A 22,037-nucleotide genomic window follows, 5' to 3' on the forward strand; every position below is an offset into this window, starting at 1 on the left:
AGAATTGATGGGATGTGTTTCTCAGCCACCAGCATGCTCAAGAATACAAAAAGTAGCAGAAGGAAATTACGAAGGTTATTGAAACTACAGAAGGAGCTGGGCTGTAAGTATATAACACAAGTCAAAGATGGCATGCATATCACATTGGAATTATTAGATCTCTTAATTTATGTATCTCAAATTGGTTTGCTTCCCAAGGCTCACAGATCTTCCCCAATAACATGACGAGGCCCTGTCTTCTACATGTATGCTGGGTAAGTGTAGGGTAAGCAAACAAATCCCACTCATGACTCACAACCACTATTCTACAGATACAAATTACTTGACAAATATAAAACATTCTGACTAATGTATAGGGGAAACCACTGTCTGAAGTCCTTTTTAAATGAAAAAAAGGTGTAAAAAGGAAATAAGGGAATGAGAGTGGGGGTGGCACAGGGCAGGAAGAATAAGTGCTGAAGGACTGGGACTGTAGATTCACAGTCTGTACTATTAGGTGTAAACCTTACATTCTGCATTGGCTACACCACTGTCAATAAGTTGAAAGGTAACATTTTATTCCACAAATCTATACAGAAAGTCTATGATTTCTAACTATGCAAAGACCATCTCCCCCCTTCACTTCCTTAAAATACCTTTTATTTTAAAAGCTAAGAAAACAGATTTTTTTTCAAAAGTTTCTTTGCATTTTAAACTTCACCCAGCAGTATAGGTCATTGTAAATCGTTGCAGTTGCTATTCTGTTTCAAAGTACACATTCTGTATGATCCCAGTTTGCACTTTCCAGAGGGTTTGGTTTTGTTTGGGGTTTTTGGTTGTTTTGTTGGGTTTTTTTTGTTGGTTTTTTTTTTGAGGGGGTTGTTTTTATATAACAATATAAATTTTCTCCTCATTAGTTTGCAGACATTTCATTGCATGGCTTCTCCTTGTTCTGCCTAATAGCACACTCAACCCTTTCACTCACTGCAACTTGAAAATAGCAGGGCTCAAATGAGCCAGTCAACAAAAATAATTTTGCATCTCTAGAGAGTTTTAGCACCTGTCACCACTGTGAGAAAACAACTGAATCGCTTACGCAAGATAGCAGATATGACACCTATTAAAACAGCATGGGTTTTTTTTCATTTCTTATCAGTATTTTCATGTTATGCTTGAGATACAATATACAAAACTACACCTTTTAAATCAAAGGTTAGAGGGAGAAAAGGTCTTACATATACTAAAACTTCAGCTTGAATTTCAAACTTTTCTGATGGGTTAGCTGATCTAAAATGGGGGGGGAGTAGAAAATAAAGGTCAACATGAAGCATGAGGGACTAATTAAGTACACTGTGGTTTTAAAATATTTATAGCAAACCGTTCACTTGCAGAGAAAAGTTTGCCAAATAGATGGGCAAACCCTGAATATGAAATTGTTCTCATTTGGTGCAGTTCGTGATTAAAAAAAATAATAATTTGAAAATGCATATCTCAGGAGGAAGAGCATCATTAACTCACCCCTCTAAACTGCAATTTCATACTTTGCTCTAGACGATAACTTTCATACTCTCAGGTTCTCTGAATCAGTTAAGGAATTTTTCTTTTTTGAGATATTCTTTTTTTTAGAAAGTATATCATTCTAAAGAGCTCAAAAGAGATTTCTTGTAGGGTTGGGTGTTTGAGAGTTTCAGGGGCGTAGGAGTTTTTTGGGGGAAGGGGAGGAAGCAGTTGTTCTGCTTTTCACATGAGAAACAGAACTTAAATACTGAGTTATATAACCCTTTATTGAAAAGTACCTGTAACCACAATTTCATCAGATAAGTTCATTACCCAGCAATCCGGCATGTTTTGATTTTAAGAATCATGTAAGTATTTTTGCCTACCTAAAAATCCCTCCTAGAACTAAGGGTTTTTTTTCTAAATTCTCTCAGTAGTTTTAAGAGCCTGAATATTTTAGATACAAAATGTACAGTACTTTCATTTGAGCTGTTCCTGCCTTTTAAACTAGCTGTTAACTAGTCAAGAAACAATGAATTGTATTTGTTACAGCTGACACATTCAGAAGTTAATCGCTGACACAGATTTGGCAGCTATCCCAGTACAGGGAAAAAAGAATGTATGGATTAAAGCTACTTTGCATTCTGGTCAGAAAGACACTAGTAACATGACAACGAACTTTGCACTCAAAAAGATCCCTCTTTTAGAAGGCTGTGTTAAAGACTGGAGATTAAATAGAACATCTCGTTTACTGAAGTGACAGATTTGGTCTGTAAAATCAACAATGAAGATTAGAAAAGCCAAGGTACATATTACAGGCAATAAACTGCAATTTCTAATAAAGTAACTGTTCTTGTCAAGCAGCTTATTTAAACATGAGGAAATAAACATTTTCATTTAAAAGTATCCTTTTTGTTAAAGCTACTCACATCATTTCCAAGAAGTATTTAAGTGACAAATTTTAAAGCATTTACAGTGTTCATCTTTCTCAAAAAATCAGAGAGCCCCATTAGAGAAGACACCAAGTAAAGACCAGAGAAATTAGAAAATATGCACTGAAGATCCAACAGAATAGAGAAATTAAAAATATTCTCAAAAAAAAAAAAGTCCCTGTATGCCTGACCAAGTTGCGTTACCTTTCTGTCGGGAGTTACCCAGTGGTAAATGCTAACAATATTAATCATTGTTTAACTTGTTTAGGTCAGCATAGGTTATACGTTTCTTCATCTGAGTAGTCCCTATGCAAAGGGCGCAAGAAGCACGTTTGTTTCAGCCCTGTGAAATGCAAGAGAGGAGCAATGCATCTCAGACTGTGCTAACGGACCTCTGCAGAGCTAGTATGGAGCCACCTGACTGTGCCTCTCATGCCATCACAGTGGCTGCAGGCAGGGAAGCTTCCCAAAGCATTCCTTTCAGTACCTAAGTGAGAGGTCACTGAACAAAATCCAACCACTGCCAAAGTTAAACAGAAGTTATGTCATTGACTTCAGCATACCAGCTATATATATCCATTTGAAAAGTGCATCATCATTTCAGTAAATCATCTGGGGAAGAAGTATGAATATTCATACATACTCAGAAGGAGGTGGTGATTGATTTTATGAATTCATGAAATATGATTGGTTTAAAATACGTAATTTCAACAGCCCTTACACACAAGTTTAAAGCTTCCACTGAAATGTGGAGTTGCAAGCTCCCTACATTGCCAATGGTTAAAACATAAAGAAATTCTAGTGTATTAAAATATATCCAGCTATACATAAATTGCCTACATGCAAGTACAGCTGCATTCTCTGTAAATCTCTTTACAGTACCCTTACTGTTCTTCCACTATTCTTTTCCAAGTCTTTGAGACATGACCTTAAATAAATTATGCTACTGTTTATATAGCTAATCCAATTTACAGCAACAGATAACCTCTTATGTGTACAAACAATGCACCAAACATAAATTTGGCCCCTCTAATTACTCCATTCTCTCATTTGTGCTAGGGGATCAGGGAATGTGTGTTTCAATCAGCATTTCAGAGCACTCCCATATTTTTAGTGCTGAGTCAAGAATCCACACAGCTTGTACCAGCATTTGGTGCCCTCTAAAATGTCCACGCAAAATGTTTGCATAAGTAACATTATTGCCTTTTTTTTTCTGTTAACAGATTACAGAATTGCTATCATTATTTTACTGCTTCTGTATTTGAAACTAATGTCACCAGTAATTAATTTCACTTTTTTGTACTAATATTTCAATGTGTTTGGGGATCATACAAAGACAGCTATGTAACATCATGACACTTCCCTTTGAAAGGAAGCAAACTGAGGAACACTAAAGGAGGCCCACCTTAATTCCAAAAATAGATACAAAACCCTAAGACTGCAGATATCCAGTCTGACAATTTTAGTAAATGCAATTTGCAAGAAAGAAAAAAGAGCTTAGGCAGATTCTGAGTCTATCAATACCGACAGTATCTTTCTCACCTAATGTCATCTACTGAAAGTGTTACCAGTCCAGCATTCACAACCAGCCTTGAACACTAACACACAGCCTGTTTGGCCATGGAAAGAAAACTATTTGGTTATTCACTTTCATTCTTCAAAGAGATAACCAATGACAGCTATTATTCCAAAACTACAAAAAACATAAACTTCTGATGCAGTGTCTGAGTAGTGAGTGGGGTACATAAACACTTAAAACACAGATCTTCCAGAGTCTCTAAGGTGGTTTTCGGGTTTGTGTTGGGATGCATTTTGTGGGGTTTTCTGCTTTGTTTTCGTACTTTGGCTCCCCCCCATCCAGTCTTTCACCAGAAAGCACCATCTATTTAGTTTCCTTGTCATCTTAAAAAGAAGAGCCAAGCATTTCACTTGCTAATCTGCAGATTTAAATAATGACTTCTGGGGATACTCCTTAGGATCTTAAAAGAATGCCAAATCATCACACCCACCAAACACTAGCCTCAGATCAAGTCCATTTAAAATACAGCTGCTGAAATCAGCATGCATGACCCTAAAGAACAACAATGAAATCAGTTTACAATTCCTGCATGTTTTCATGTCAGTTTTGACTCCGTATCTTAACATAAAATGAAAGCAAGGTGACTGTTAAAGCACCCCAATGAAATCAGGACAGCTGACTCAATCCTGGATTCATAATTCACCTTGATCAAGCCTCTTTACATTTCATTTCACATCAATAAAATGGGGAATCTTGGTACAATTAAGGACAAGAGCATCCACAGGAGCACGACTTCTATCATCTTATAAATAAATACGTCATTTTCACATCCTGGGTTTAATGCAAAAAGAGAAACAAGTTTTAGCAAAACCATGGCAGTAAAATTAAGGTATTTCTGTTTCACAGAGTGACAGAACTAAATCAAAATCCAACATATTAAGTAAGGATTACTGTCTAAGATGCAACATTAACATCTCCTTTTTCTTTCTTATGCCAAACCTAGTTGATTGGGCCATAATAACAGGTAAAATTGCTGAGGGACATAAAAAATTATTTGTCTTAAGTCACAAAGCTTCACATTGGAAGAACCCAGCTACCTGGGTTCTTCCTACCTCCTAGCTATGTTCTAACTAGAAACCTATAGTCTTTCATACTTTTTCATAAAATTGTTCTACTCTGTTTAAATGGATACCTATTCTATTGTCTAGAAGTGGTTGTGATTCAATCTATCAGTTTTAATTGTTGATCTTAGTTGTATGAAGAACAAAAATATAGTTTGACTGAAGATAAAGAGTAATGACCTAAATTTGAAACACTAAGTATTATGATTTAATAAAGCTGTGATTTCCTTTCTCACTAGTAGCTAACAACATCTCAGTTATTCCTATTTGAATCTGGTACTGGACTGGCTTTCAGAAGGATAACGTTCAATTCTTCCTTCTTGAGTATAAACTGCATGGGTACTCTCAGAACAATGTGCCACATTAAGTGCCCCTAATAAAGTTAGCATAAAGGTCAGTGTGGCTTTCTGCAATTTAGAGTAACATCAAGCATCCAAAAAGATGATTCAATTCTTAGGGTACTACCCTAAAGACTCAGGAGACTGAATTGCATTTACTGCTGTGTGACATCTCCCATACTTAGATCACATATGCACACTTGTGGACCAAGCTAGCTGTGCCTATGACATCAGCAGCAGAAATGTGAGTAGGTATGATGCAGAGACACCTAAAGTCTGGAAGCAATATACGTTATGTCAACATGGCCACAACCTATGGGAAATGAAACTAGTAACTAGGAGTCAGAGGTCTTCCTCCAGTTCTGTTCCTGACAGGAGTGGGCACTGTGCCACAAGGTCGATGTTGTGGTTTAGGTTTTCTTTAACTTGAAGATCTTTGCTCCATCCTGCCTTTATCTTGCTGTGGGCACATCAGCACAACCTTTGGCAGGCAGATGCAACACTCTAAGATGGCCAGATGCAACCTAATGGCAATTTGTGTATCTGTAATTACCACAACAGTATACTAACATTAATAAGCCTTAACAGTTTCTTCAAGCATTGTCACAGGAATGGCAGTTTCAGGTTTTGATGCGGGGCTAGTTTGTCTTCAGTTAACTGGGAGCATGCACAGGTAGAGTTTGAATCTGCCTAGAAGAGAGTAAGTGGACATACCTGCTAGCTTAATCCCTTTATTTTCCAATAGTGAGGCTGGAGGTATTGTGAGGATTAGTATATGTCACACTGACAATTCCTCACCATGTTATTGATACTAAGCAGCATACATGTTCCAAAGACAAGTATACAGAAGTAGTTTTAGATTTCATCAGCAATCCTGAACAGATAATTGTGGAAAACACAGGAGAAAACCTTACAGAAAAAGACAGTGGTCTTTCTAAACTAAAATCCAGAAAGTTTCCATCCTCATTTAGCTTTCTTCAGCTTCTCTTTATGATAATAGATTTCTTTATGCCAATATCTAACTATGACAACAAATGAACATATATTTTTAAAACAGTTTTTAAAACACAATAGTGTATTCTGAAAACAAGAAAGGTTCCTTGTTATTACCAGCAAATGATGTACTTCATTTCTCAGTTGAATGAGCACTTTTTATTGCAAGGTAGTAAACTGATTATCTGCATTATCAAAAGTAAGACACTGGAATGAAAAATCTTACCACATAAATATTTACTTCCCTAACATCATACCTCAAAAAATTCAGTTTCAATAATGCACTTATGTTGCTTGATGCAAGTGAATGGAAACAGTGGTAGAGAAAACTTCTGCCAAACAGATGTAGAGCAAAGCATAGCATTAACTCCACAAGTCTGAGAAGGTTAACTGTTTCCACTCTCATGTTAGTTCTTGTAAGACAGAAGGAACTCAGAACTATTTTTATAAAGTTGTCGTGGTTTAAACCCAGTCAGGTAATTCGTTCGCTCACTTCCCCCCCTTTCTTGCCCTCCCCCTGCTCTCGGAGGGACGGAGAGGAGAATCAAAAGAATGCAACTACCACGGGTTGAGATAAGAACAGTTTAGTAACTAAGGTATAACACAAATCACTACTGCTACCACCAATGATAATAATGATAAAGGAAATAACAAGGGAACAGAATACAACACCCCACCACCCGCTGACCGATAACTCGCCCCCCAAGCCTGACCAAGCTCCGACCGATACCTCCTCCAACCCTGCAGTCTCCCAGCCCTTCTGGCTAACTCCCAGTTACATCCTGGGCATGACGTGCTGTGGTATGGAATAGCTCTTTGGTCAGTTTGGGTCAGGTGTCCTGTCTCTGCTTCCTCCCAGCTTCCCCTCCTCCCTGGCAGAGCATGAGGCTCACAAAGTCCTTGGCCAAACCAAAACATCTCTATCAGCTCTGTTCCCGAGCCGAAAGTCAAAACACTGCACTGCACCAGCTACCAAGGAGGAGAAACATGACTGCTACTGCTGAACCCAGGACAAAAGTGAAGACTAAAAGAAATTAAACACACTTCTTTACATAGTTAGGAATTAAGCCTTTACAAATATATGCCATGAACAATTAAACTCAGACTGATAATACAGATGTTTGTGTTGTATAAAACTGTTTACTGTGAAAAGTAGCTTTTACTTCACCATGCATTTTTTCTTCTCCCCCCCCCCCCCTTCCCACTTACAGAAGCTTATATTCTCATTTTTGCTGGTTTAGTAATTCTTCGTCACAGATGTGCACCTATTTTTAGGACTGCATTTCAGAAAAACTTCAGGTAACAGAATTTTAAGATATTACTTTTAAAACTGAATTGATAAGCAAAATAAACTTGGAACATGTATTTGCAACTGTGACTACAGTTCAAGGGAAAGATGAAAAGTGAAGCTATTCTGTTTTTATGAATCTAATGAACACTTGTGAGAATGCCTAATTACCTCTTCCCAACACTTAGAAACCTTATGATAATTTCTTTGCATGGAAGTGATCAAGGTTGCCTAACAGTCTATAGTAGGTAAAACAAACAGAACTAGATGTTAACAGAAAATGACGCCACACAGTATGTCATGATGTCTGCAAACATGGCTCTTAATATGCATTCTATCTCGAGGAAACAGTCCAACTGACCTTTGTTCAGCCTTCAGTGTTCTTATGACAAAAAAGACAACTCGGTGCTAAACACAAAAAGCCTGTCATGCAGAAGATAACACTGGAAGACAAGCTGTACTTAGAGTTAAGAATAAAATTTCAGAAACATCATGTGAAAATTTGTCTGATGCTTCAAATCACACCTGGACTATGAAAACATATTTTTACTTTTTAAACAGGCAACCAATTAAAAAACCCAAACAAAAAAAAGAACCCCAAACAAATAAGGAAAGAAGTGTCTCCTCTTACAGCAAAACATGCAACTTTAACAAATATTAGTTATTCTTTCCTTCTTGCTGCTTGCATTTCCTTTCCTCTCTCCCCCAACATTACAACACTTTCTTCTGATCAAACACTCAAAAATGTATTTAAAACAATTCATTATGCTATTTTCATAGGTAAAAATAGAACAATCTGTTTCTGCAGTGATGTTCTATAGGTTGGCAGAGATATTACTTCTTTAATATCTGTAGGTCACATGAAATAGATCCAGTGTAGTTACAAACAGTAAAAGGTTTTTCTCTCAGGCTAACTTTGATTGATTGGGGTGTAACAAAGACTACCTAGAAAACTTTCAGGACTGTATTAAGTGAGCTTCATGGTCTGGAAAAGTCACAAACAGACTGAAGATGCATTAAAGCAACAGTAACATTTGCTAGTAACAACAAATCAAATAATATTCTTTAAAATTATTTTTATAATATTGACATGATTATAAAGTCTCTTTTAATTTTTCAGTCCACTCAATGGCTACAGTTGCCACCCCTAGTTTAGGAAGAACATGGAAGAACAGATATCAGAACTCCATCTAGGAGCAAAATGACTCCTGAAAAGGAGTACTTCTTGGTTTTGTTTGGCTCTGGATGGTTGGGTGTTTTTTTTTGTTTGGCTTTTAAATAAGGTCCTGATAGCCAAAAATGCAAAATAAACAATTCATGGAGAAGTATATTTATTTTCATCAACATTTTTTACAGATTACTATTTTTTCCCCAGTCAGATCTGCTCTTGTATACAGCAGACTTGTTCACTCTTGTACCTATGAAAAAACACAACCAAAAAAAACTATCAGACTGTGGCACGTAAAGGGCTGCACCGAATCAAACAGGTGATTCCTAGGGTTTCAGAATACACCTAGGAAAATTTTGATCAATATTAATGTTTACAAATGACAGAAAAAAGTGAATAGAAGATCAAAATACATTTTAACATTAGCATCATGTAAGCAAATCAGAACTGAAACCAGCTACTGTGATACTAAACAAACGTGTAAGTTTACTTCTAAGACTGGTAAAATCAGAATAAGTCTACCATGAGTTGAGGAGAACTGCATAGAAAATATCACCTATGAGAGAGTTCTCAAACCCAGCAGCATAAATTCTGTATGTAAACAGGCTGTATAATCCAAACGTAATGCAAAAGTGCTGGGGAGGATTATTTCAACTAAATGCTAAAGCTGTTGAACCCCGTATGTGGAACTGCCGTAAACTGGCACAAATCCATTTAACATCTGATCACTCTTGACAGTACACTTACAGTCCTACAGGCACGATCTCAACACGGAACAATTTTGACTAGCATCACAAAAGGCACAAACCAAAGCCAACAAGTAAATCAAAACTCTCAAAAACACTAAACCAAATTATTAACTTTTATACTAAATGTTAAACTCTCCAACACAGCTATGACTTGGGCTGCAACAACTAAGTGACTATAATGATTAATCATGCAAAGCTCAACTTTCTCATACATTCCCAGAGGGAGGTTATAAAATCAGTAGCTTACAAATATCTTTGGTTTTATTACAAAAAAAAATAAAAAACCCAGAAGAATATCCTTTTTGTCTCATACTATCTTGAATTGAACCTGGCACAACAGAACATCCCTTTAGTTCTTTTGCTGGATTAGTGCCACACTTTTTCAGCAGTACTTTATAAACATGCCCACTACTTAAATGCGCATAAAGTCAGAGCTTTATTTTCTGTTCTTTGCTAAATAGAAATTCACATATACTCACATGGGACTTATACACCTCCCGAAAGCTTCAATCAGACCCTGAAAGCTGCCATCAGTACAACCCCTGAAACAGTACTCTTGGCACACAAGCATCCTATCAACTTCAGTGGGAGTTCCGTGGCTGCAGGGTGTGCTCAGTTCTGTCAGCAGAACTCATCTCTCACAACATGATTTTCTTAAGCTATACAGGCTAGAGACAGATAGTTATAATATGGTATATGGTTTACATGGTATAATAATTCATCTTATACTATGGACAGCCTTCACTGGAAAAAGTCAACATTCGGTTTTCCATGTATCTAAGGTTAGATATTATTCCCCAACACAGGAAGCACAGGAGCCCACTAATTATTGTATTTATTATCAATAGCAATTCCCAGTTGGCTATAATTCATCTTTAATTTCAAATCTCAGATAAGGTTTACAAAATTATAATTCAGGAACAAAAAGCAAGCTGAAAGCAACAAAACCAAACCTATTTTGAAATATGCATGTCATACAAAAATCAGAGGTGATTAGCAAAAAACAGTGTTTCATTGTACATTTTTTGTCTTGGTACTTAATTATATATGCAAATAAATAATTTAAGGCTGCATTTTCTAACAGTTTTAGACTATTTTCAGTAGCATGAGATTTTTCTTATCTTAACAAACAAAAAGTAAAAAACATTTGAAACCAGCATCTAAATCTTTTTTTTTTAGCTTTTCCAGAAAAAGAAATTGTACAGAGTATTTTTTCTTTAAATGTACAGAAAACATCTAACACCACCAACAGATTTGCAACAGGTCCCAAAGAACACTTAGCAATTCTTACTGCATTAAGTAGCAAGATCTGTTATCTAACACCTATTAATAGATAAGAAACCCTCAATTATATTTTCCAGAAATCATCATTCAGCAATTTGAAAATTATTTTTGATCCATGTCTGAGAACCTTTATATGACGAATGCCTTAGAAGCACATCATTTGAAGGGATCTCCTGGGACATTTGAGGGACCCATTAAATGTAATACTTTCATAAATTAATAAAGAACCATCTTAAGAATAACCACACTCCTCTCTCTCCTGTAATGCTCCAGATTCACTGCTTTTACAGACAGAAATTAGTTTTTATCCTGAAGGGTTTTTTGTAACTAGTTTACATCCATTTACTCATATATCATGCTTTCAAGTACCTCTGCAGTCTCTATGTGTTCAATCCTGGGAGTCGTCTTCCCAGCAATCAAATATCTCTCAGTTTTCATTTTACCAGGGTAACTGCTCCCTTGTAAGTCAGCATTTCAAACACTGATTAGAGAGCAAAAGAGATACTTATGAACTAGGAGGCATTTTGGGTTTGGGCCATTTTTTTTTTTTAAATTGACCTGATGCAGATCAGTTTAGCATTTGAGCACTTCACATCATCATTTGTTAAATTAAGATTTCCATTTTCAAAAGGCTAGGAAAATAAATAAAGTATTAAAAAAATGCTAGGAAAGAAACAACAAACAAAACAAGACATGTAAAAAAATGATGGAAAGTCCGTAACTATAATGTAGTTTGGAGCCTGACACACAAGAGGTGGGCAGCTTGTCTTCGGTACATACAATTCTGGATGCCATAGAAGAGTTGAAGAAGGGAACAATATTACTCCCCAACTTACAGTTCAGCAACTAAGGGCCTGAAGTTTATTTTTTTTTCAGGCTTCTTTCCACATTTTTCCCTTAAGTTGCTGACACAGTGAACCAAGTAGGTCAAAGTATTGACAGATACACGAACAAATTCACACAACAAAGATCTGCCAAGATTATTTAGGAAGATCACATAGATGTAACCCGACATATCCCTGAACATTGTAGCTGCACTGACAGAAGTAGCACACTCTTCTCATTCTGTATTTATTCTGTTCCCTTATGACTCCTGTCTTGAGTCTCTGTTGGATCAAGGTCACTGGAGCACATCGATCTTTGTTCTGATCTCAAAGCATGTTAGTTTACAAGTATGGGATGTTCAAGAACTGTAAAGATAATGTTATGTTATTCCTGTTAACTGGTCTTCAGAATACTTACATCCCCCTTTTCTACCCTCTCCCCAAAACCAAGGATCTTTATTTTGTTTTGACTAATTAAGATAAAGTGACGTAATACTGACATAGTAATACTGCAGTTTTGATCACAACTTTCCTGTTATTAGGAAGAAAATTTTATATGATAGGTACAGAAAACTACTCATATTAAGAGACAGAATTACCTCTCCCTACCTGTACATGCCTGTGACACATGCCATGAGGATTTCCATATGCTGCTTTATATCTCTTTTTTCAGTATTTTAAGTACAGACCTGACTTCACACAAGCCAAATACAGCTGCAGTACAAAGGTCCATGAAGTTAATGGGTTTGAAATTGCTTGCAGCTTAACTGAATATGGTGCAATGTGTTTTAATAGCAAGAAAATTGATGGCAATGATTTTATTTTTAAACTGAATTCACAGTATGCTCCAAATGGCACCTCTTGGACAAAGCACAGCAACTTCTTCTATGAATTTCATGTATTAATTGAAAGTATGAATTTCAGGTCATAGCCAGTCAAACAACTGGTATTGCTACCTAGGCTACAACTGCAATGTAAATAATTCATTTAATATTATCTAGCTGGAAATGTAATTTTGAAAAGGGAATTTTCATTCACACCCTAAATAAGTTATTCATATGCTACAGGTATATTATGTATTACTTTGAATTTTGCTCAATTATGAAGTTATTCATCAACCTTGGTCTACTTTTTACCAGTTCTAGTTAGGTAATTAGAACACTAAACAATAATGTATCCTTCTAAAGTCACAATAAAAATTCAGGTAGGACAACAAAACTGGGCAAACAAAGCCACTTCTACTCCCCTCTCCATTTTTCCTGGAAAAGAGCCACTATGTCTTAAATAAACACAAATTAACATGTCAATGCTTTACACTCTTTATGGAAAGCTAGTTCTTGAAGGAATTTGCTTAGGACTTGTATAAGAGGAAATTTATTTCAGTAATGATAGGCAGGACCAATGAAGAAGCTGACTAAACCCTCATAGTACTTAATGTTGCTTCTCAAGTTTTATCTGGATGTTGACCATCCACAAACTATTTCAAATAACATACCTATCATGGAACCTGGTGGCAAATGACAAGCTGGTGTGTATCATACGAAAGAACAGATGAAACCAAACAACTGTTCTTTTTTCCTTTTCTAAAAGGAGCAGGTAACAGGTAAAACATTTCAGGAGGTGTTTGGGTTTGTTGATTTGGGGTGTTTTGTTTTTTCTTTTTAATGGTAGCAATATTCTTAAATAGGCATAAACCACATAATGAATTTTTAGTTGATATACTTCACCGTCTGCCTCCTTCACAAATTAACTTGAGACACTAAAATAACTGCTTTTAAAGAACTGGTCCTATTTCTTTCTCATGGAAACACTAACTCAAGTCAATAGAAATCCTCCTCTGACTAAAGTCAGTAGAGTTTGGCCACAATGGTCAGTCATGTTCATATTTAATAACTACATTATATATACATCTTATTCTGCAGTAGTCTTCCTTTATAACTGTAGTTCAAGTCATTATTCCTGTGTCATGTCATTAACGCATCCATGCATCAAAACCTAGATCAAAGCAAAATTTTCTGTTACTCGGTATTCCTTAAATTATAGCAGCAGCATATATATGGATAGTATTGTCCTATCTCATCCCATTTCAAAAATGAAAGCTGTTTACTTCCTGCAATTTCAAGAGGTATTTTCCATATCCCATAGTGACAAATCCTACTGAAGTCAACTGACTCCAGCTTCACATGTCAGCCTCTGGATTAATTTAGCCAACAGTGCTTTCATGGAGCTACTCAAACACAGGTTATTTAAAGACTTAGGGGTCTTGCTAAACAAGGTTTCCTAAAAGTAGACTTGTGTATGCATATGTATTCTTCATTTCCTTTCCACATACACTTTAAGTAACTTTTTAAAGTATTTCTTTTCCAGTACAAAAGTTTTATATCATAAGCTGTTACCACAAATACTTGTAGCCAGATAGATGACTCCCCCCCGTTTATGTTCCTTTATTCCTTTCATTCAAGAAATTAATGGGTAGATTCTGAGTGCATCCATAGCAAAGCAGATCAGAAAATGTCTTCTCCAATTAACAATGTCATCAGTCAAATTATAGCAACTAATATAAAAATTCAGCCATATAGCAAAAATAAGAAGCTTATGCTTGCAGATGCCCCATTGAAGATGTTACAGTATAAATACAAGACATCTGAAGAATATCTTGCTATTTTATATTAACTCTTTTCATTTCCTTGATATCCTTTAAAGAGAAGCTGAGCTACAAAAGCCATTAAGAGATTTTGTGAAAGAATGCAGAATTATGTTACTGAAGATGGGCATACCCAGACTCTTCAAGTAACTGCAAGCTGCCTTCAGATTTGAATACATTAGTATATCCATTAAGTTCTCTCATGTCTCTCCCATTTCTGAATTTCAAAGGAGGCTGATTAAAAAAAAATTAAAATGAAATTACCTGTGACATGTAAAGCCTTAGGATATGCTTCATCAAGTATACTGCCCTTCTTTTATAAAAAAAAAAGGTGCTAAAAAAACCCTCCCAAATAAAACCATATGCCATCAATTAGTCGTTATAAACTGTTTTAAATATGCATATCAGTCATTATCCAGATTCTTTATCTAGAGAAGTCTATATCCACTCTCGCTAATGGATTTTCAGCCCACAGATACAAATTACAGTGTGGTTAAACCACATGTTCCCCAGAACATCTTATTAACTTGACTCAATTCATAGAATCATAGAATAGTTTGAGTTGGAAGGGACCAAAGGTCTTCTAGCCCAGCCCCCCTACAACAAGCAGGCACATCTTCAATGAGATCAGGTTGCCCAGAACCACATCCAGCCTGGCCTTGTATGCCTCCAGGGATGAGGCATCCGCCACCTCTCTGAGCAAACTCTGCCATTACTTTACAATCCTCATTGTGAAGAATTTTTTCCCTGTCTCCAGCCTGAATCTCCCCTCTTTTAGTTTAAGCCCATCACCCCTCATCCTATTGCAATAGGCCTTATTAAAAAGTCTCTCCCCATCTTTCTCACTGTCTCCTTTTAAGGACTGAAAGGTCACAATAAGGTCTCCCCAGAGCCCAGCTTTCTCAGCCTCTCCTCGCAGGAGAAGTGCTCCATCCCTCTAATCATTCTGTGGCACTCGCCTGGACCGCCTCCGACAGGTCCATATCTTTCCTTTACTGAGAACTCAAATGACATGTGCTAAAGGCAACAGGCAGATTACTGGAGTAAATTGGAAGAACATCAGTAAGTAAACATTAATCACTTGGGAAAGCTGCCCCCAAGAAAAAGGTCAATGAAAGGGCAAAGAAATACAACATTTGTTCCCAAAACACTACTGAAGGTGGCCATGAAACAGAGAACGTACACAAATCAGTCCTAACACTCCAATAACACTCCCATAGATAAAAATAGTTACCTAAATAAACATATTACCTATGCTTTAAGAGAAGACAAAGTCAAAATTATGCTATTCAGTACCTTAGACTTTCAAGCTTTATCTCTATGACTTTGTTTTTCATATATTTCACAATGTAGAGCTACTTCAAACAAAAATATTTCTAACTCCATTTTGTACAGGGGTGCATGAAACAAAACTCTATACATTTCTCAACCATCTATTCTTAAGCAAACCTTTTACAACCCCTCATCAGTCAAGGTTTTTTTTCAGGAAGATTTTGATTCTCATCCTCACCTGAAGCACATCAAAAAGCAAATCAAACATTACTTCTTTTTTTTTCCTTCTCTTTTGAATGGTGAAAAGGAGAAGAGATTAGATGTATTTTAAATGTATTTTAATCTTAATACAGTTGTATAAACCAACTTGTATTAGAAAACAGTGGTTAAACTGAAGTCCCACAATATGTTTCAGATTCTGGTATACAACTGGAGTAAATTATTAGTTCCACTTAATCCAGTAGACAAACTGATTGATTTAAGAAATTCAGAATTTCCAGGACTCCCCACACAAAAAGCATAAAGAAGCAGGCTTCTAGAAAGTGACTGTGTGAATAAGATGCACATGCTGGCATCTCTTTCTGGGGGTGTTCCTTATTAACAAACAGTCCCTTATAAGCACTTGTAAAGAGGAACTCTTCAGGAAAAAAATAACAAAAAAAAACTCAGTATCAATGCAGTGCAAAGAGGAAACTTACAGCACAATGACTGAGTAAGTACTCACTCCTATGAAATTCCTGGATGAGCACAAAATAGATTAAATTCTACAGCAAGACATTTTCTACTGCACCTTAAAATTTTGCTAACCTCAAGAAATGCATACTATGATAAAAGAAATAGGATTTTGCAATCTGGAAAGATGTCCATTTTATCCACTTTAAGTCGGTCTCCCCAGACACTGGTAAAAAACAATGAAGTTTCGTCTTCCATCACTACATATGTTAAAAAGCAGGTTTACAGAGTGGAGTAGACTATTTTGTTGGGAGTGTAGGGGTGTGTTTTGTTTCACTTTTTTATTAAAGCAAAGCTAATTAAATCTGGGCCTTTTAGTCTGGATGAATTTTCTGTACAGCTTTCAAAGGTTAACAAAAGAAACCAATCCTTTTGTTTTACCATAACAACACTGCCAGTTAAACCTCTCCCCTTGTGATGAAATTAGTAGAGAGAATACCCAGCCATGGAAAATAATTATGACACTCAAGCTCTTAACTTTATGCAGCTGGGGGAAGGGTCTGCTGTCTGCTACTGATTTTCAAACTTCTGATTTTCTAGAACAGAATAAACACACTGAAGGTCCCTCTTCACAGTCTTTTAACACCACTACTTCCCAAAGAACAAAAAAATCAGTCACTCTTCACAAAATCTACTGCAGCTGTATTCTTAGAAATATAAATCCTTAACCTAAGACTTTAATATCTCCAAAGCAAACAATCCAAATCTAGTTATTTACTTTTTCTTAACCATCCACACTCCCCTCTATCAACATCAAAAAACTTATAATCATTATTTAACAATCAGATAACACTGGGCGTCTTAAAAACAAACAAACGACCCCCCCAAGCACCAGAACCTTTAGTTGATGATATGTTCCCCACCACTGCATTCCCAAAAGATAAATCCCAAGAGCTTTTGGAATAGCCTTTCAAATTCTTTTAATCACTTCAAGAAATTGTCAATTACTTAAAGGAGGTGCCAAAAAGAAAATAAAAGATGCACAATAAATCCCTCACCACAGTGATGCTTCTTAAAATAAAAGAAGAAAATAAAAAAAAAAAAGCAGCACTGAAGAATTTCCTTCTCCCACGGCACCCTGAATGGCAAGTTTCCAGATGCAGATTTTTTTTCTGCTCCCATTTACTATCCCCTTCTGCAGACTGAGGCAGCATGTTCCTGTTATTTCTGCAGCCAGTTCAAAAACCTTACTCTTCCCCTCACCAACACAACACACTTCCTTTATTTGGAAAAAAAAAAATAGATGCTTTTTCAAAATTTAGTCTAATATAAATTATGATCAATATTAGACATATTCAGCTTTTCTCACCTTCTTTCCATCTACCTCCATAGCTATCCCCCTATATTTTTTGAAATCTCAGCTTGGTAGCATTTAGCATTTCACTTCATTATTTATTTCCTGACACCTCTGATAGTAAAACACCAAAACTATGTATGTAATCCTCCCACGCTGCAGTAATCACACTTCAAAAACTAGCTTGCTACCGTTCCTCCATTATAGGCACCACATCTCTACACACATTACACCTAGGTAGATCAATGCAAAGGAGGCTTTCCAGTTCTACTCTTTCTTTGCCGTCCTCATACTGGCTATGTTGAAAAACCTCCGGACTGTTTCTGAATCGCTGCTAATCAGGAGACCTCCAGAGCTCAACCTGAGGTGTCAAACACAGAGAAGCATTTCTATATAAATTGAGAGCATCTGGTGGCTCTTTGCTTCTTATCAACGAGAGAAAACGTCTGTGTAGTATCAAGGCCCAGCGATAACTGCACTGAAGAAGACCTTCAGAGCTGTGGTCTTAATACCTCCAGACATAATAACCCCCCTCACCCGCCCCTTTTCTCAAGTGCAACAGATCTCGCTTCTCCCATACATGACCCGGCGGAGGCTCGGGGCGCGGCATCCAGCTCTGGCGCCCAGAAGCGGGGGTACTCGCGGCTCCCGTCGCCTGCCCGACTCCGGCGCCCGCCGCCCGTCCCGGCGCGGGGCACTGCCCGCGCACGGGCGGCCGCGGTGGAGCTCTGCCGCCCCCTGCTGTAAGGCAGCTGCACCAGGGGCCGAGGGACGGTCCCCGCCGCTCCCTCCCGGGGGGGTTGGAGGATTGGGTTTTTTTTTCCCCTCCCATAAAACCGCCCCAAACAGCCCCTCAGGTGCGGGCAGCGCAGCGCCTTGGGCGCCTCACGGCGGGCTGGCGCCACGCAAGAGGCACTGAGAGCACGGTCCCGCTACGAACAAGCGGCAGAAACTTGTCCCAGCGGTTATCGCTCACCCTGGGGCACCCGCGCCGAGCCACGCCGCGCTCGGAAGCCCTTCCCCGCCCCATTCCCTGAAGTAGCAGAAATCCTGAAGTGACCACACCGACGACATCCAGAATAATTAAATAAATATTTCTTAGCACAAACACACCCCAAAAAAGCCACGAACAAAATATATCAGCTACGGCACAGCCCCCGTATTTTAGGAAGCGCTGTATGTACTCCCGTACACAGGCACATTCATATGCAAAAGCAGAACCGCGCCCAGAGGCGTAACCTCAGCGCGCCCGTCTCCGCACACACCTGCCCTCGCCGCGCTAATTCATCTCACAAACTCTGCTTCCTCGCAGACGTCCGTGGTTGTGCCGGTGCCACCGCCACCAACCCCAATCCCCCGGGCCGGCGGACTCTGTGTCCCCCGCAGAGCGAGAGGAACGGGCTTCGGAAAAGGAGACACCAACCCCGCCAGGCAGACTTAATTCAGGTCGGAAGGCTGCCTCCGCCGACAGCACTTCTCTCCGGCTCTAAAAGCGAAGCCCACGCTGCCTTCCCCTTAGGCAGAAGCGTATTTTAAAGCACGATCCCTGACAGATATATATTTTAAATCGTTTCATCTCCTTCCCAGATTTACCGCCCCCGAAAAAGACGAAACCCCCATGCAAAGCAGCCAAGTGCACTTAGCACCTTCTAGCTTGCGTTTTGAGGTTTTTCCCTCATAAATGATACCTCTTGAAGACTTAAAAAAAAAAAGAGGGAAGGTGAAGGGGGAAGCTATGAAGCAAGTTTTACACCCCTTTTAATTCGGCGCCAGGGTCAAACACTGCTTTATTTTTTCTCCATTTTTTTACTGGTTCTATGTTAATTTGAGCGAGCGGACTGTATAGGCAAGAATAATAATTAAAAACAAAACCAGGTAGCCCCGCTCCTACCTTGCCCGCTACTGAGGAGCAATCCGAGCAGGTAGAGAGGCAGAAGACTCATGTTCAGCAGCTCGCACCGGTGGACAGTTCCAAGTTAGAGGTGCTCAACCAGATCAGGCAAACCCCCGCTGCCGTCCACGCAGCCACTCCGCACCCGCGGAGCGCACCTCACCAACTGCCTGCCACCTCCTCCCCGTGCCGCACTATATCTGGGAGGCAGCGACCGCCGCGCAGGGGGCGGGCACACGGAGGACTACGCGTATCCCTCCGCGCCGCACGCAGGAGCGAACCGCAACCGTGGAGAGAGCGTAGTGCCGATGGATTCCTCCGCTGCGCTGAAAGGCGGCAGCGGGCTCGAAATGTCCCTGCATTCGTCCATCTGTCAATCCCCGCCCGCTGCCAGCACCCGGGGGGATCGGGGGGAAGAGACAATTCCCCTCCCACGCCACCGCGGCCCTTCGGAGCCTGTTTTCCCTCACCGTCGCCTGAGGGGAGACAGTCTAAAGGGAGAGTTGGATGGATGGGAGAATCCTACCGGGAAGCCACAGCTCTCCAGGGCACGGAGAGCCGAGAGCGGCTCTTCGGCCGTGAGCGCCAGCGGGGCACATCGAGGGGGCTGTCGCCCCCTGCCGCCCCCTGCCGCAAGGCACCGGTGCGCTTGAGCGGAGCAGAGCGGAACGGAGCGCAGGGGCGGAGGTTGCGCGGGGGCTGCACGCGCGGCCCTAACGTTGCCCCGCGCCTCCCTCGTTGGTACAATACCGCAACGTCGGTGGAAGCGGGTGCGTCTGTAACTGGCCACGTTGGGCATGTACCTATTGGTTTGGATGTCTGGAAACTCGGGGATTGGGTAGTTTTTACGTTTGCTGTTAGCACAGAGGGGAAGAATACTTCTGCTTTTTACGATGGTGAAATAAAACCGTCAAAAAATAAATTACTTACCTTTTCGATGCCTCGGTGCCGTCTCACCGAACATCTTGCTTCGTGAGGAAAAAACAAAAACTAAACACCCCCCCCCCCCAGAACGAAACACACACACACACACAAGCAAAAAAAACCCCACCTAAACCAAAAAAAAAAAAACTTTAAAACAAACAAACAAACAACAACAACAAAAAAAAAAGAAACAAGCCCGTGATAAAGAGTTGGGGGTATGTCTAGCTCGACTTTGAAGAGGGACTTTTTTTGCGGGGGATTGAGGGAGTGTTTATGAAGCTGTAATCTCCAAAGAAGCTTCTATGAATTTCTGACCTTACATCTGTATGATAAAGGAAGGAGATTGAAGTGGATTTATTTTAATGTGAAGCAGCAATGGTAGTAGTTAATAAAAGATTAATCCAAATTAACACATCCCTACTAATTTTTAGTTTTTTTTTTTCCCCCAGACAATTTGGGATTTGGGGAGGAGGAGGGAGACAAGGGGTGCCTGTTCTGAAAGCTAGTGCAAATTACATGGTTGGTATCCCAGCTTGACTTACGCTGCACAGTAGTCTTACAGAATCATGAAATACAGGAGGAAGAAGTTATGTAGTCAGATCTTGCTTGGATTGACAAGATGGATAATAAAACTGGAAGATGATGGTTTAGGACGCTTGGGAACACGTGCAGAAAATGCTGGCAGAGGGGAAAGCGAGAGCTTTGTGCTGCTGGTTGGTTAATCCACATCACATAAATCAGAACCTTATTGCTCAGCTACAGACCACATGGCCCTGCTCTTGAACCTGAAGGTTTTTGTAACCTAGTATAAAATTAATAGATTCATTTTTGAGTGTGTATAAATGGGAGTGGAACCATTATTCCTCATATGGTTTTGGAAATCCAAAATATGGCATCATTGGCAAAGCCTTTTAGGTGAGAACTGGGTTTCTATTTAGGAGCCATTCCACTCTTGAGTGTCAGAAGAGGTGCCTAATAGCAGAAACTTGGCTGGAGCCTCTAGAGCAGGTTCAAGAAAGCACAGCAGAAGGAAGTATTTTGTTGAAGGAGTTTTCCCAGGTAGAAAGAGTCCGTCAGCCCCACTACCCAGCTACAGAAATAGACATCATTAAGAGATTAATACGGAAAGATGATGAAAGCAAATATTAGATAAAAACCTTAATAGAAAAAGAAATAGAAATCTTAATGGGCAAAAAGTAAGAAACCCTCATTATGAAGTGGGTAGGATGCCAAATTAATCTTTTTTTTCTATTGCATTTGAAGCATTACCATCCAGCAAAAGTGGACTAAATAAAGAAAAATCAAAATAGTATTAATAAATAAAATGAAATAAGTTGTGCTCAGACTTTAACATCTGTTATAACCTGCTTTAATTAAGGGCCAAAAGCAGTAGAAAAGTACTTTGAGAAGTGTGGATGCAAAGATTGAAATCCACGTAAAGCAGATGCCCCACCGAGACACAATATGGAAGCGAGTGGGAGGGCTCTTCCTTCACAAGAATGAAGCATAACAAGGAATGCTACTATCCCAGTCTTACTGGTTTTAAATAGTAAATATGATGAGAATTTCACCAGTGGCCAGTTCTTGC

General features: G+C 39.0%; 1 protein-coding gene across 3 annotated transcripts in view; it reads right to left on the reverse strand.

Annotated features, from left to right (window-relative positions):
• Positions 1-19,734, reverse strand: part of NCAM2 (neural cell adhesion molecule 2) — a 286,486-nt gene extending 266,752 nt beyond the window's left edge. For 2 of the 3 annotated variants that reach the window (XM_061453766.1, XM_061453765.1), the window contains exon 1: positions 19,526-19,734. In XM_061453766.1, coding sequence (XP_061309750.1) covers positions 19,526-19,577 — 52 coding nt within the window. In that variant the 5' untranslated portion in view covers positions 19,578-19,734. The remainder of the gene's footprint in view (positions 1-19,525) is intronic. The other variant, XM_061453764.1, reaches the window with a different exon arrangement.
• Positions 19,735-22,037: the final 2,303 nt, after the last annotated feature.

Source organism: Pezoporus flaviventris, unplaced genomic scaffold (assembly GCF_033815535.1).
Source record: "Pezoporus flaviventris isolate CSIRO_AGI_PZ_B2104156 unplaced genomic scaffold, CSIRO_AGI_Pfla_v1 ptg000015l, whole genome shotgun sequence".
NCBI lineage: Eukaryota > Metazoa > Chordata > Aves > Psittaciformes > Psittacidae > Pezoporus > Pezoporus flaviventris.